The sequence below is a fragment of the Mustelus asterias genome, chromosome 23 (assembly GCF_964213995.1).
Source record: "Mustelus asterias chromosome 23, sMusAst1.hap1.1, whole genome shotgun sequence".
Lineage (NCBI taxonomy): Eukaryota > Metazoa > Chordata > Chondrichthyes > Carcharhiniformes > Triakidae > Mustelus > Mustelus asterias.
In genome coordinates, this window is record NC_135823.1 from 12,574,655 (window position 1) to 12,588,053 (window position 13,399).

General features: G+C 46.1%; 1 protein-coding gene across 1 annotated transcript in view; it reads left to right on the forward strand.

Moving 5' to 3' along the window:
• The first annotated feature begins 4,640 nt into the window (after window positions 1-4,640).
• LOC144510892 (ectonucleotide pyrophosphatase/phosphodiesterase family member 7) overlaps window positions 4,641-13,399 on the forward strand; it is a 40,968-nt gene continuing 32,209 nt past the window's right edge. The window contains exon 1 of the mRNA XM_078240954.1: window positions 4,641-4,806. Within this exon, the coding sequence (XP_078097080.1) occupies window positions 4,641-4,806 (166 nt within the window). The remainder of the gene's footprint in view (window positions 4,807-13,399) is intronic.

Genomic DNA, 13,399 nt, shown 5'->3' on the forward strand with positions numbered 1-13,399 from the left:
ATAGAGAAGGAAACGAGAGGGTGCAGAATGTAGTGTTACAGTCATAGCTAGGGTGTAGAGAAAGAACTGAATGCAAGATAGGTCCATTCAAAAGTCTGATGGCAGCAAGGAAGAAGCTGTTCTTGAGTTGGTTGGTATGTGACCTCAGACTTTTGTATCTTTTTCCTGACAGAAGAAGGTGGAAGAGAGAATGTCTGCGGTGTGTGGTGTCCTTAATTATGCTGGCTGCTTTGCTGAGGCAGCGGGAAGTGTAAACAGATGGATTGGGCTACATTCACGACCTTTTGTAGTTTTTTGTGGTCTTGGGTAGAGCAGGAGGCATACCAAGCTGAGTTACAACCAGAAAGAATGCTTTCTATGGTACATCTATAAACGTTGGTGAGAGTCACAGCTGACATGCCAAATTTCCTTAGTCTTCTGAGAAAGTAAAGGTGTTGGTGGGCTTTCTTAACTATAGTGTCAGCATGGGGGGACCAGGATAGGTTGTTGATGATCTGGAAATCTAAAAATCTGAAGCTCTCGGCCCTTTTTACTTCATCCCCATTGATGTAGACAGGGGGATGTTCTCCTCTACGCTTCCTGAAGTCAATGACAATCGCCTTCATTTTGTTGACATTGAGGGAGAGATTATTGTTGCCGCACCATTTCACCAGATTCTCTCTCATTCCTGTACTCTGTCTCGTCATTGTTTGAGATCTGACCCACTATGTAGGTGTCATCAGCAAACTTGAAAACTGAGTTGGAGGGGAATTTGGCCACACAGTCATAGGTGTATAAGGAGTATAGTAGGGGGCTGAGAACACAGCCTTATGGGGCACTGGTGTTGAGGATGATTGTGGAGGAGGTGTTGTTGCCTATCCTTACTGATTGTGGTCTGTGAGTCAGGAAGTTCAAGATCCAGTCACAGAGGGAGGAGCCGAGGCCCAGGCCGCGGAGTTTGGAGATGAAGGCTGAGCTGTAGTCAATAAATAGGAATCTGACATAGGTGATCAGCTTTAACGTCACTGAATGGTGGAACTGAATTGAAAAATGGCATTCTTCTCTTTCCTGTACCTTACAATAAATATCCTTCTGTCTCTCTATGTCACCCTCTTGGTCTGTCCCTCCTTATTTGTTTCTCTTTCTGTGCCTTTCTCTCCCTCCCTCAGAATGTTTATAAAAGTCCAAAAACACTAACAACCATTTGATGTTTGCTGGGGAGTCAATTTTATCCATAACACTGGGCATCTTACTACAGATATATGGCGCCAAGGATGGGGCGAGAGAGTGAAGGAGGGAGACACAGAGTAAGAGAGGGTGTTGTGGGGCAGGGAGGTTGATATAGGACAAGAGATTGAAAAAAGGAGCAAGGAAGGGAGAGAGGGAGACACGGGGTGAGGGGGGGAGGAGTCTCTCCCTCCATCTGCAGAGAGACAGTGCGAATGAGGGAGAGGTGGGGGTGAAGGAACGACAGACAGGACAAATGAGTCAGACGGAGTGATGGAAGGAGAGATGGGGCGAGGGAAGGAGTGAAGGTGTGAAAGAGGAAGAGATGTGACGACGGATTGAAGGGGGAGCAGGAGACCGGTGGCGGCCAGAGAGAAGAGGCAAGAGAAGAAGAGAGAGAGAAGGGGGAGTGAGGAAGAGGCAGGGCAAGGGAAGGGGAGAAATAGTGAGGGAGTGGGGGGTGAGCGAGGGAGAGATGGGGCGAGCGAGGGAGAGACGATAGGAGGGAGGAAGAGACGGAGTGAATGAGGGACAGAAAGGGCAAGGGAGCAAGAGACAGGACGAGGGAGTGAGCGACGAGACGAGGGAGTGAGCGACGAGACGAGGGAATGAGAGAAGGAATGAAGGATAGGGAGCTGAGGTGAGGGTGAGAGTCACAGGGACTGTGAGGGAGAGATGGTGCGAGGGATAGAGAGACGAGCGAGGGGGACAGAGGTGGTGAGGGATATGGAGTCGGGGCGAGTGATAGAGAGATGAGGCAAAGGATGGAAAGTGAGGAGACAGAGGAGAGATGGGACGATAGATTGAAAGGTGTGGCAAGGGAGGCAGATGAGGTAAGGGAGGGAGATACTGGGTGATGGCAGGAGAGACCAAGCGAGAGATGGAGAGATGGGCAAGCGAATATGAGAGCGGATGACAGAATAGTAGATGGGTTGAGGGATAGAGAGAGAGAGACAGTGCCTGTGAGGGTGAGATGGGGCAAGGGAGGGAGGGACATGGCAAGCGAGTGAGAGATGGGATGAGGTAGTGAGGGACATGGCGAGGAAGGGAGATACATGGTGATGGATGGACATATGGGTCGAGGGAGGGGATATGGCGTGATGGAAGGGGAGCCGGGGTGCTAAAAAGTGAGACGGGTCAAGGAAGGGAGAGCCAGTGAGAGGGGTGGAGTGAGAGATGGAGTCATGGGGCGAGGGAGGGAGAGACAGGTGAACTGAATGAGAGACAGGATGATGGAGTAATAGACCGGCCAAGGGAGTGAGTGATGGGGCAAGGGAGAGGCGGGGCGAGGGAGGGAGAGGCGGGGTAAGGGAGGTAGAGAGAGGGTGAGGGAGACAGAGAAGGGATGAGGGAGAGAGAGACAGGACGAGGGAGGGAGAGACAGGATGAGGGAGGGAGAGGTGGGACAAGGGACGGAGAGACTGGGTGAGGGAGGGCAAGGGACGGAGAGACTGGGTGAGGGAGGGCAAGGGATGGAGAGACTGGGTGAGGGAGGGCAAGGGATGGAGAGACTGGGTGAGGGAGGGCAAGGGATGAAGAGACTGGGTGAGGGAGGGCAAGGGACGGAGAGACTGGGTGAGGGAGAGCAAGGGATGGAGAGACTGGGTGAGGGAGGGCAAGGGATGGAGAGACTAGGTGAGGGAGGGCAAGGGATGGAGAGACTGGGTGAGGGAGGGCAAGGGAGGGAGAGACTGGGTGAGGGAGGGCAAGGGATGGAGAGTTGGGGTGAGGAGGGAAAAATGTGATGAGGGAGGGACGCCACAAGTGAGGGAGTGACAGGGTTATGTAGGGAGAGACTTGCGAGAGCTTGAGAGACAGGGTGAGTGAGGAAGAATTGGGGCAAGGAAGAGCGCGACGGGGCGAGGGTGGCAGAGATGGAATGAGGGTGGCAGAGACGGAGTGAGGGAGAGAGTGATGGGTGAGCGAGGGAGAGATTGGGTGAGGGAGGGAGACTTAAGTGGATGCACGCAAAGTGTGCAGCCAGAGTGAGATTCAGACAGAGTGAGGGTATCGGAAATTTGTAACTGAGTATGAATTTGGTACTGAGGGGAAAAACGTGCTCATCTTCAGGTCAAGATATAATAAAACGATTTAGCATAACTTCTACCAATTACAAGAACCAAACATGATACAGTACAAACCTTAACAGCTAGCTATTTATGATGTTCCAAGTCTACTGACATCCCATGAACATACACCCCTTTCTAAACTTGGTACAAAAGCAAGTATGCTCATGTGATGCTGGATTTGCAGCATTTTAACATCTGCTGTGAATTGGTCCTTTGAATGTTGGTTTAAAACTCTGACTTCTCAGTCCTGGAACTTTCCAAAAAAGCCAAAGATAATGGAGAGAGAGAGAGAGAAAGAGAAAGAGACACTGCCCATCTCCACGGCGTTCTAACAGCAACTCACAATCAGCAGAATTTTCAACTCCAGGGAGAGTGGCAAACAAGAGGCATTACTTTTTGTCTCGCATCCAAACAACACCTCAGAAAGATGAAACTAAAATCTTGAAGCTGTTCTTGAGTCTGTTGGTATGTGTCTTCAGACATTTGCATCTTTTTCCCGATGGTAGAAGATGGAAGAGAGCATGCCTGGGGTGCGTGCGGTCCTTAATTATGCTGGCTGCTTTTCCGAGGCAGCGGGAAGTGTAGACAGGGTCAATGGGTGGGAGGCTGGTTTGAATGATGGACTGGGCTTCATTCACGATCCTTTGTAGTTTCTGGCAGTCTAGGATGGAGCAGGAGCTATACCAAGCTGTGATACAACCAGAAAGAATGCTTTCTATGGTGCATCTGTAAAAGTTGGTGAGAGTTGTAGTGCTCATACCAAATTTCCTTTGTCTTTGGAGAAAGTAGAGGCGTTGGTGGGCTTTCTTAACTATAGTGTCAGCATGGGGGGGACCAGAACAGGTTGTTGGTGATCTAGACACCTAAAAACTTGAAGCTCTTGACCATTTCTACTTCGTTTCTATTAATGTGGACAGGGGCATGTCCTCCACTACGCCTCCTGAAGTCGATGACTATCTCCTTCATTTTGTTGACACTGAGGAAGAGATTAGTGTCGTCGCACCAGTTCACCAGATGTACAAGGGTTGAAATATTAAACAAACCAGTTGTTTTAACAGAGTATAATTTATCAGTTTAAATATCAGAGAAATATTAACTGAGCATGTGATGCCACACTTGATTGACCTTTGTTCTCTCACACCAAGATAAAGGATGTACTTAAGCAATCATATTCTGAACAGTTCTGATGAAGGGTTCTCTCTGTAATAATTCCTTCTCTTCAAGTCTTTGAAAAACCAGTAGAACATTTCTGGACTGCCTCTATTCAATTCTATCATTGGAATTACTATGAAGTATTTAACTTTTATTTCACTGGTAACTGCAGTGGTATGTCTGCCAATCCAACCGAATGAGAAAAGTCAGAAGATGAACAAACTGCTGTTGATTTCTTTTGATGGATTTCGTTGGGATTATGATCAGGATGTGGAGACACCACATTTGGACTACTTAATAATGAAGGGCGTGAAAGCAAAATACGTTAACCCACCTTTTGTAACGATGACATCACCTTCCCATTTCACAACTATTACAGGTGAGGCATCAAAACAAAGTAAACTTTTCGCGTGAAAAAATTATTGAACTGTGTTACTTGTATAGTATTTAATTGATGTTATAGGTATGAATTAATATGGATGTAAGATGTATTGAAAAACCTTTCTCCTGAAAGGTTACAGAAAGCAACAGAAGGCAATTGGAAAGGTTAGGTCAAAAAGCAAAGATTAGAAGCCAACAGCAATTAAATGCTAAAACACGTTATAAACTTCTTACAGACAAATATAATGATCCCTGAAAGTGATAGGAGGATCATCCACTCCACACTGTTAAGCAGTGCATTTCAAATCCTAGCACTAGTTGCATGAAAGAGTTTTTCCTTGTGTTGCCATTGCTTCTTTTGCCAATCACTTTAAATCTATGCCTTCTATTCTTGATCCTTCTGCCATTGGGAATAGCTTCTCCCTCGCTACATTGCCCAGACTCCTCATGATTTTGAATACCACTATCAAATCTCTTCTCAACCTTCTCTTCTCCAAGGAAAATAAATCAACTTCTCCAATCTTGCTTTGTAACTGAATTTTCTTATATTTTGGACAATTGCATTCTCTCTACTGCCTTCATGTTTTCAGAAGTGTGGCATCCAGAATGGGACACAATCTTCTTGTTGAGGCTGAACCAATGTTTTATACAAGTTAATAACTTCCTTGATTTTATAATCTGTGTCCTTATTAATGAAGCTTAGGATGCTGCATGCCTTATTAACCACTCTCAACAAGTCCTGCCACCTTCAATGATTTATGTATATATATATATATATATGTCCTGCTCCATCTGCTCCTGCACCCCTTTTCAGAATTATACCCTTTATTTTAAATTGTCTCTCCTTGTTCTTTCTATCAAAATGAATCATGTCTTCTACATTAAATTTATCTGGCACATCTGACAATTCCACCAACTTGTCCATGTCCTTCTGAAGTTCTACACTATCCTCCCCACAGTTCATAATGCTTCCAAGTTTCACAGCATTTGCATATTTTGAAATTTGCTGCATAGACCAAGCCATTAATATATATTAGGAAGAGCAAAATTTCCAACACTGACCAGTGGAGAACTAACAAACATTCCTCCAGCCTGAAACGTATTTCTTAACCATTTTCAACCATTCAAAGGCTGCATTATAACTAAAGAGAGTGCACAGTGCCTACTTTCTCCCCAATCTGTCCAGCACAATCTTGTAGTTTAAATCCTGAATGCCTTCAGACTCTCCCAGATTTGGTCAATTCTGTTCCCTCCAACACATCTTGAAATATTAAACAAACAAGCTGTTTAACAGTGTATAATTTATCAGTTTAACTGTCAGAGAAATGTTAACTGAGTGCCAACATGTGATGCCAACCTTAACCTTTGTTCTGTCACACCAAGATAAAGAATATACTTAAGCAATCAAATTTAGAACAGCTCTGATGTGTTAATGTGTCCCAGTGGCGCAATCGGTTAGCGAGCGGTACTCAGAGCAGAGGAGCCAGCAGACTATGCCGAGGTTGTGAGTTCGAGCCTCGCCTGAAGCAGATATTTTCAGGTGGCACAGTGGTTAGCATTGCTGCCTCACATTCTCCCAGTGTCTGCATGGGTTTTCTCCGGGTGCTCCGGTTTCCTCCCACACTCCAAAGATGTACTGGTTAGGTGGATTGACCATGCCAGGGGGACTAGCTCGGGTAAATGCATGGAGTTATGGGGGTAGGGACTGGGTGGGATTGTGGTCGGTGCAGACTCGATGGGCCGAATGGCCTCCTTCTGCACTGTAGGATTCTATGAAAGACTCTCTCTGTAATCATTCCTTCTCTTCCAGTTGTTGAAAAATCGAAAGTAAATTTCTGGACTTATTTGTCTTCAATAATCCCTGTTTCCTGTCAGTCATCCAATTTCACATTCATGCTGCTGTTTTTAATTCCATGAGCTATAACTGTGCTCACAGTTGTGCAACACTTTAACCAATATCTTTAGGAAATCCATGTCCAACAATATTATCCTCATCAACACTCTCTGTTACATGATTATAAAACTCCAACAGGTTGGTTCGGGTGGGTTTCCTTAATTAACCTGCATTTGCACTAATGACTTGATGTTGCAGATGTATAGAACGTTGGTTTGGCCGCATTTGGAATACTGCGTCCAGTTCTGGTCGCCACACTACCAGAGGGACGTGGAGGCTTTGGAGAGAGTACAGAGGAGGTTTACCAGGATGTTGCCTGGTATGGAGGGGCTTGGTTATGAGGAGAGATTGGGGAAACTGGGGTTGTTCTCCTTGGAAAGACGGAGGATGAGGGGAGACTTAAAAGAGGTGTATAAAATTATGAAAGGCATAGATAGGGTGAACGGTGGGAAGCTTTTCCCCGGGTCGGTGGTGACGTTCACGAGGGGTCATAGGTTCAAGGTGAAGGGGGGGAGGTTTAACACAGATATCAGAAGGACATATTTTACACAGAGGGTCGTGGGGGCCTGGAATGGGTTGCCGGGCAAGGTGGTGGAGGCGGACACACTGGGAACGTTTAAGACTTATCTAGACAGCTATATGAACGGAGTGGGAATGGAGGGATACAAAAGAGTGGTCTAGTTTGGACCAGGGAGCGGCGCGGGCTAATTGTTCTTTGTTTCTCGTTTCAAGGCTTCATTCTATGATCATCTTGCTGGTGCCAGTACAGAGCGAGACTGCGGATAGTTGGGAACCTGTCTCGGGGGCAGGGAATTCATATGGTGTTCGTGGAAGTGGAAATGAATAGGGTTGGGAAGCATTTTCCGATCAGGGCCAGTGTGATCTCCCGGACTCGTTTCGATCGCCTCAGGGGGTCGGAGAGGAATTTCCCAGATTTCTTTTCCCCATATTGGCCCTGGGGTTTTCACTCTGGGTTTTCGCCTCTCCCTGGAGATCACATGGTCTGGAATGGGGGGGTGGGGGTGAGTTACTAGGTTGTGATGAACAAAGCATCGTAGCTGTGAGGGACAGCTCGGTGGATAGGATATTAGTATGTAGATAGGCTGGAAAATTGGGCGGGGATCCTGGATTCAGGATTCAATCCTGGACCGGGGAGCGGCGCGGGCTTGGAGGGCCGAAGGGCCTGTTCCTGTGCTGTATTGTTCTTTGTTCTTTGTTCTTATTGTTTCTAGAATCTTCCCAACCTCTGTGTCTAAACTGATTGGCCTGTAGTTGCAGAGCTTGGCTTCACATCTTTTTTTGAACATTTATAATTCTCAAGTTTCTTCAGTCTAAGGGAGATTAGAAAATTATGGAGAGTGCCTTTGCAAATTCCACACTCACTTTCCTCTGTACCCTTGGATATATCCCATTCCAGCCTTACAGGCAGCAAATCCAATACCTCTTTCCTACCGATTTTAAACCCTTGGGGTGACTTATGAAAAAAATTCTAAGTGCCAAACGGGCATGAAAACATGAGAGAATCATACCTATTTGTTGGCAAAATGTCATTCTCATCGGTAGGGGAACTGGGCGGAGCCTGATCATGCTGGGGAAGCTGGCTACAGGCTCAAAGGGCACTATCATGCATGGACTCCTATCTCCCAGTGCACTGAATTCTGTCACTCCCCCACCTTCCATGGACATCACACCTCCCCGGATATCACCCTCCCTGAATGATCGCTGCCCCTGATCCACCCCACCTTGGCCGATTGCCCCCTCCCCCTCCCAGATATAACCTCACCTCCCTGATTGCCCCCACCGCTTCCCTCGGCCAAATGCCCGCATCCTACCTCTCACAGATATCGCTCCCCCCCAAATGATCACCAGTCTGGCCAATCTCCATCCTGATGCAGAGTACCCTCTTGGCCGATCGCCGTCCCTGACCCCTCCTCGACCAATCGCTGCCTCTGAATAACATGGCCAATCCCCACCCCTACGCCTGATACCGAATACTCCCCAATGCCCCCCTGTCATGGCCCTGAACCCCATCATGGGCTCGTCCCATTCAGGCACTACCGCTTCAAGCCCCACACCTCCCTTTACGCCCCGTCTCCTTGGCACTGCCCCCCCCCTCCCCCGTCCCGCCCCGACCACCTAGGGGCTTCAATGGCCTACGGTCCCACTGGTGAGACTATCACATCAGGTCCCCGTTGGTGAGGACTACAAGTGATCCTCGCCAGTGATGGCCTGCACCGGCGAGGTCATTAAGGCAAGTGAGCCCGGACAATTGCGTCTGGGACTCATGAACCATATTTAAAATACCTAATAAATTTAAACCAGCCTCATGCCCTTCCCTGGTGTGAGGCCGATTACACCTGCAGATTGGGGCTGATAACAGCGTGAGAGGCAAGAAACTGGGCGGGAACCCGGTTTTTTGCCTCTCGAGCAATCTTACAGGCTCACCATGATGATCGACCAGTGCGACGAGCCAGAAAGATCATCCTTTACAAGGACTGTAAGCTGTAATCAGACCCCCTGTCAAAAGATCCATTCGTAGCAGCGTGATGGCAGAACAGCGTGAAGCCCAAATAGTCTCTGAAGACATGCACCTGGCAAGCAGATCTCCCAAGGGAGCTCAGGTGATTGTAGCACTTAGTGCGAGGAGAGGGCCATGCCTGGCACCCCGTGGTACTACACTGGCACTACCTGGGTACTGTCTGGACATCAAGCTGGCACTACACAAGTGATGCCTGAGAATCAAGTGGGTGCTTCTTAAATAGTTCCTGGATAGTGCTGGAGTGTGAGAATAGTGCCAGTTGATGCTAGCGCAGTGACAGAGTTGCCGGGGCACCTGGGTGAACTGGTTTGTTCGCTGCGAGCTGTGAAATGCTACCCTGGATCCTTGAGTGTCTGAGTTGATGGCAAAGAAGGTGAATCAGAGGTCAATCTTCTAGTGATGCATCATGGAACTGTGACTTCAAGTTTTTTTAAAGTTCCGCACTGTATGTCAGAGAAGGCCATTATTACCATCGATGGCTTCAATGCTGCTATTCCCATCCAACATCAGCCTTCATCGATATCGGAGAAATTACTAGCCTGACTGTGGCATCAAGCAGCCCTAGCAAAACTGGAATCAATGGTAATCAGGGGGAAACTCTCCGCTCTTTGGAATCATACATGGCACAAACGAAGATGATTGCGGTGGTCGGACGTCAATCATCTCAATCCCAGAACATCACTGCAAGAGTTCCTCAGGGTCGTGTCCTCGGCCCAACCACCTTCAGCTGCTTCATCAATGACCTTCCTTCCATCATAAAGTCAGAAGTGGAGATGTTCACTGAAGATTGCACAATATTCAGCACCATTCATGTCTCCTCATATACTGAAGCAATCCATGTCCAAATGCAGTAAGACCTGGATAATATCCAGGCTCGGGATGACAAGTGGCCAGTAACATCTGCGCCACACAAATGTCAGGCAGTGGCCATCTCCAGCAACAGAGAGAATCTAACCATCTCCATTCAATGGCATTACCATCGCTGAATTCCCACAATCAACATCCCCGGAGTTACCATTAACCAGAAACTCATCTGAGCCAGGCATATAAATACTGTGGCCACAAAAGCACATTGGAGGTTGGGAATTCTGTGGAGAATACCTCACTTCTTGACTCCCCAAAGCCATCCGCCATCAACAAGGCACAATTCAAGGGTATAGTGGAATACTCTCTGCTTGGCTGGTTGAGTGCAGCTCCAACAGCACTCAAGAAGCTTGACACCACTCAGGACAAATCATTGCACATGATTGGCACCCAATCTACATTCATTCCCTCAACCACTGATGCACAGTGGCAGCAGCGTGTACCATCTACAAATGCACTGCAGTAACTCATCACTGATTCTTCAACAGTATGTTTCAAACTACATATGACTGCTACCACCTAGAAGGACAAGGGCAGCAGATACATTGGAACACCACCATGTGGAAGTTCCCCTCCATGTCACTCACCATCCTGACTTGGAAATATATTGCCGTTCTTTCACTGGAAAGAAAAACCCTGGAACTATCTTCCTGACAGCACTGTAGTTGTAACTACATCACATGGACTGCAGTAGTTCAAGAAGATGGCTCACCACCATCTTCTAAGGGGCAATTAGGGATGGTGAATGAAAATACTGGTCCAGCCAGTGACATCCTTGTTCCATGAAAGAATAAAATATAATTTGTTTTCTCTTTCTCAGTTGTATTTTCTTCTTCACTTCCCCTTTAAACTAATCATATTTGGTCCCGTTCCAACTTAAAGAATTCACCTGTGTGCATTAGTGTACCTTTAAGAATTGCTTGTTTATGAATCATGTTCTCTGAAAATGTATGCAGACCTTTTCAGGTTTCTTTTCTTATTGTTGCTCGGCCGTCTGCTGGAAACCTTTTTATTGCTACTTCAATAGCTTAAATGGAGTTTTGTTTTCCTCTGGGACTCATGGGCGTTCTGGAATTTGTTTTATTACCCTACATTGTTAGGAGCAAGATTGGTTGGCAGGTCATGCGTTCTGGACAGTTTTTTTCTTTCTTTAATGAATTTAAGGTTTCATTTTCTGATTAGCTGCAGACTGCAGTTTTTAGTTTAGAAGGAGGTGGACATCAAGCTGGAAAGCAGTGTTGCCCTCTCTCTCTCCCTGATATTATAGAGTCTGCTGTCAGCTTGAAGCAAGGTTCCAGGCCTTCATGAAGTAGAAAATCTGTTGTTGCCTAGAGTCTCTCTCCTTGGTGTTTTGGGAAGCTGTTCTGACTCCAAGCTTGTCTCTGTGGGCCTCAAGAGAATTGCAGCATTCAACCAAAGGACTAAATTCCAGTATCACGTGAGCATTTGTAGCTTCTGTGATAAACCTGTTTATGGGATGTTTGTTTGATTGGGACATTTCCTATATTCATTAAGGGTTATACAATATCATGATTGTTTTTTTAAAATTTGTAATTGGTAAAAGTTATTGCTAATTTGCTTTCTACACATGTTAACAGTATACTTAAATAAACTTTGTTTGATAAAAGCTCCCTAGTGGGTCAGTTGAATCATACCTGAAGTGAAACAGCTCATGCTCATCCTAGCCAAATTCAAATTGTAAAATTTATGATCCAGGCGGACTTCATAAAACACTTTGGAGTTTCTGACCTGAATTATAGGATCTGATAAGCAATTGTTTTGGTATTATCATATTCACTATTTTGTTCAGGTTATGATGGACACGTGGAATTGCCAATAGATCTCCCTGCAGACTCAAAGGGCCGAATGGCCTCCTTCTGCATTGTAGGGATTCAATGAATCCCTCCATGCCAGGGATCATCCTAGAGAACCTTCGCTGAACTGCCTCCAATTAAATATCTTTCTTTAAATAAAGGGGCCAAAACTGCTCACAGTACTCCAGACGTGGTCTCACCAGTACCTTGTACAGTTGCAGCAAGAATTCCCTACTCTTATACTCCAACCCTCTTGAAATAAAGGCCAACATTCCATTAGTCTTCCTGATTACCTGCTGCATCTGTATTAGCTTTCTGTGTTTCGTGCACAAGTACCCTCAAGTCCCTTTGTGTTGCAGCTTCCTGCAGTTTTTCTCTGGATAAATAATACTCTGTTCTTTTGTTCTCCCTTCCAAAATGAACAAAATCACATTTCCCCACATTCTACTCCATTTGGCAACTTTTTGCCCACTTACTTCACCTATCAATATCTCTTTGTAAACTGTTTGTAACACTCTTGCAATTTGCCTTTCCACCTATTTTAATGTCATCTGCAAATTTGGCTACAGTGCATTCGCTTCCTTCCTTCAAGTCATTAATATATATTGGAAATAGTTGCGGTCCCAGCACTGATCTTTGTGGAATCTCACTGGTTACAGATCACCAAATTGAAAAAGAACCCCTTATTCCCACTCGCTGTTCCCTGCCCATTAGCCAATTTTCTAACCATGCCAACATACTACGTATAGCACCATGGGCTCTTATGTGCTAACAAGCAAGGGACTCAAGCTGGGCAAGAGTAAAATTGAAGCCGTCATGAACATACCATTCCCAGAAGGGAAGAAAGACTTGGAGATGTTTTTGGACACAGTGACCGATCTTCGGAAATTAATTTTGCACGCCGGACCTGACGGCAACTCCCAGGGAACTTCTACAAAATGTTGTGGAATGACACTGGGAACAAAGTTTCCAAGAAGCTCGAATCAATCTAAAGAGAAAATTGACTCAGACACCAATCTTAAATATTACAATGTCAGTCAGCCAGTCAAGCTATCAGTAAAGGTTTTAAAAACCGGTTTGGGAGCTGTCTTCTTGCAAAATGAAGCACCAGTGCTGTATGCTTCACATGGCAATGAGTGAAACACAGCGACTGTTATACCCAAATAGAGAAAGAAATGTTAGCAATTGTGTTTGGTCTCGAACGTTTCCACCATAGAATCTTCGACATATACAGCGTGGAAACAGATCCTTTGGCGCAACTCATTCATGCCGAACATTTGATAAGGTTCCCCACGGTAAGCTATTGCAGAAAATACGGATGCATGGGATTGAGGGTGATTTAGCGGTTTGGATCAGGAATTGGCTAGCTGTAAGAAGACAGAGGGTGGTGGTTGATGGGAAATGTTCATCCTGGAGTTCAGTTACTAGTGGTGTACGGCAAGGATCTGTTTTGGGGCCACTGCTGTTTGTCATTTTTATA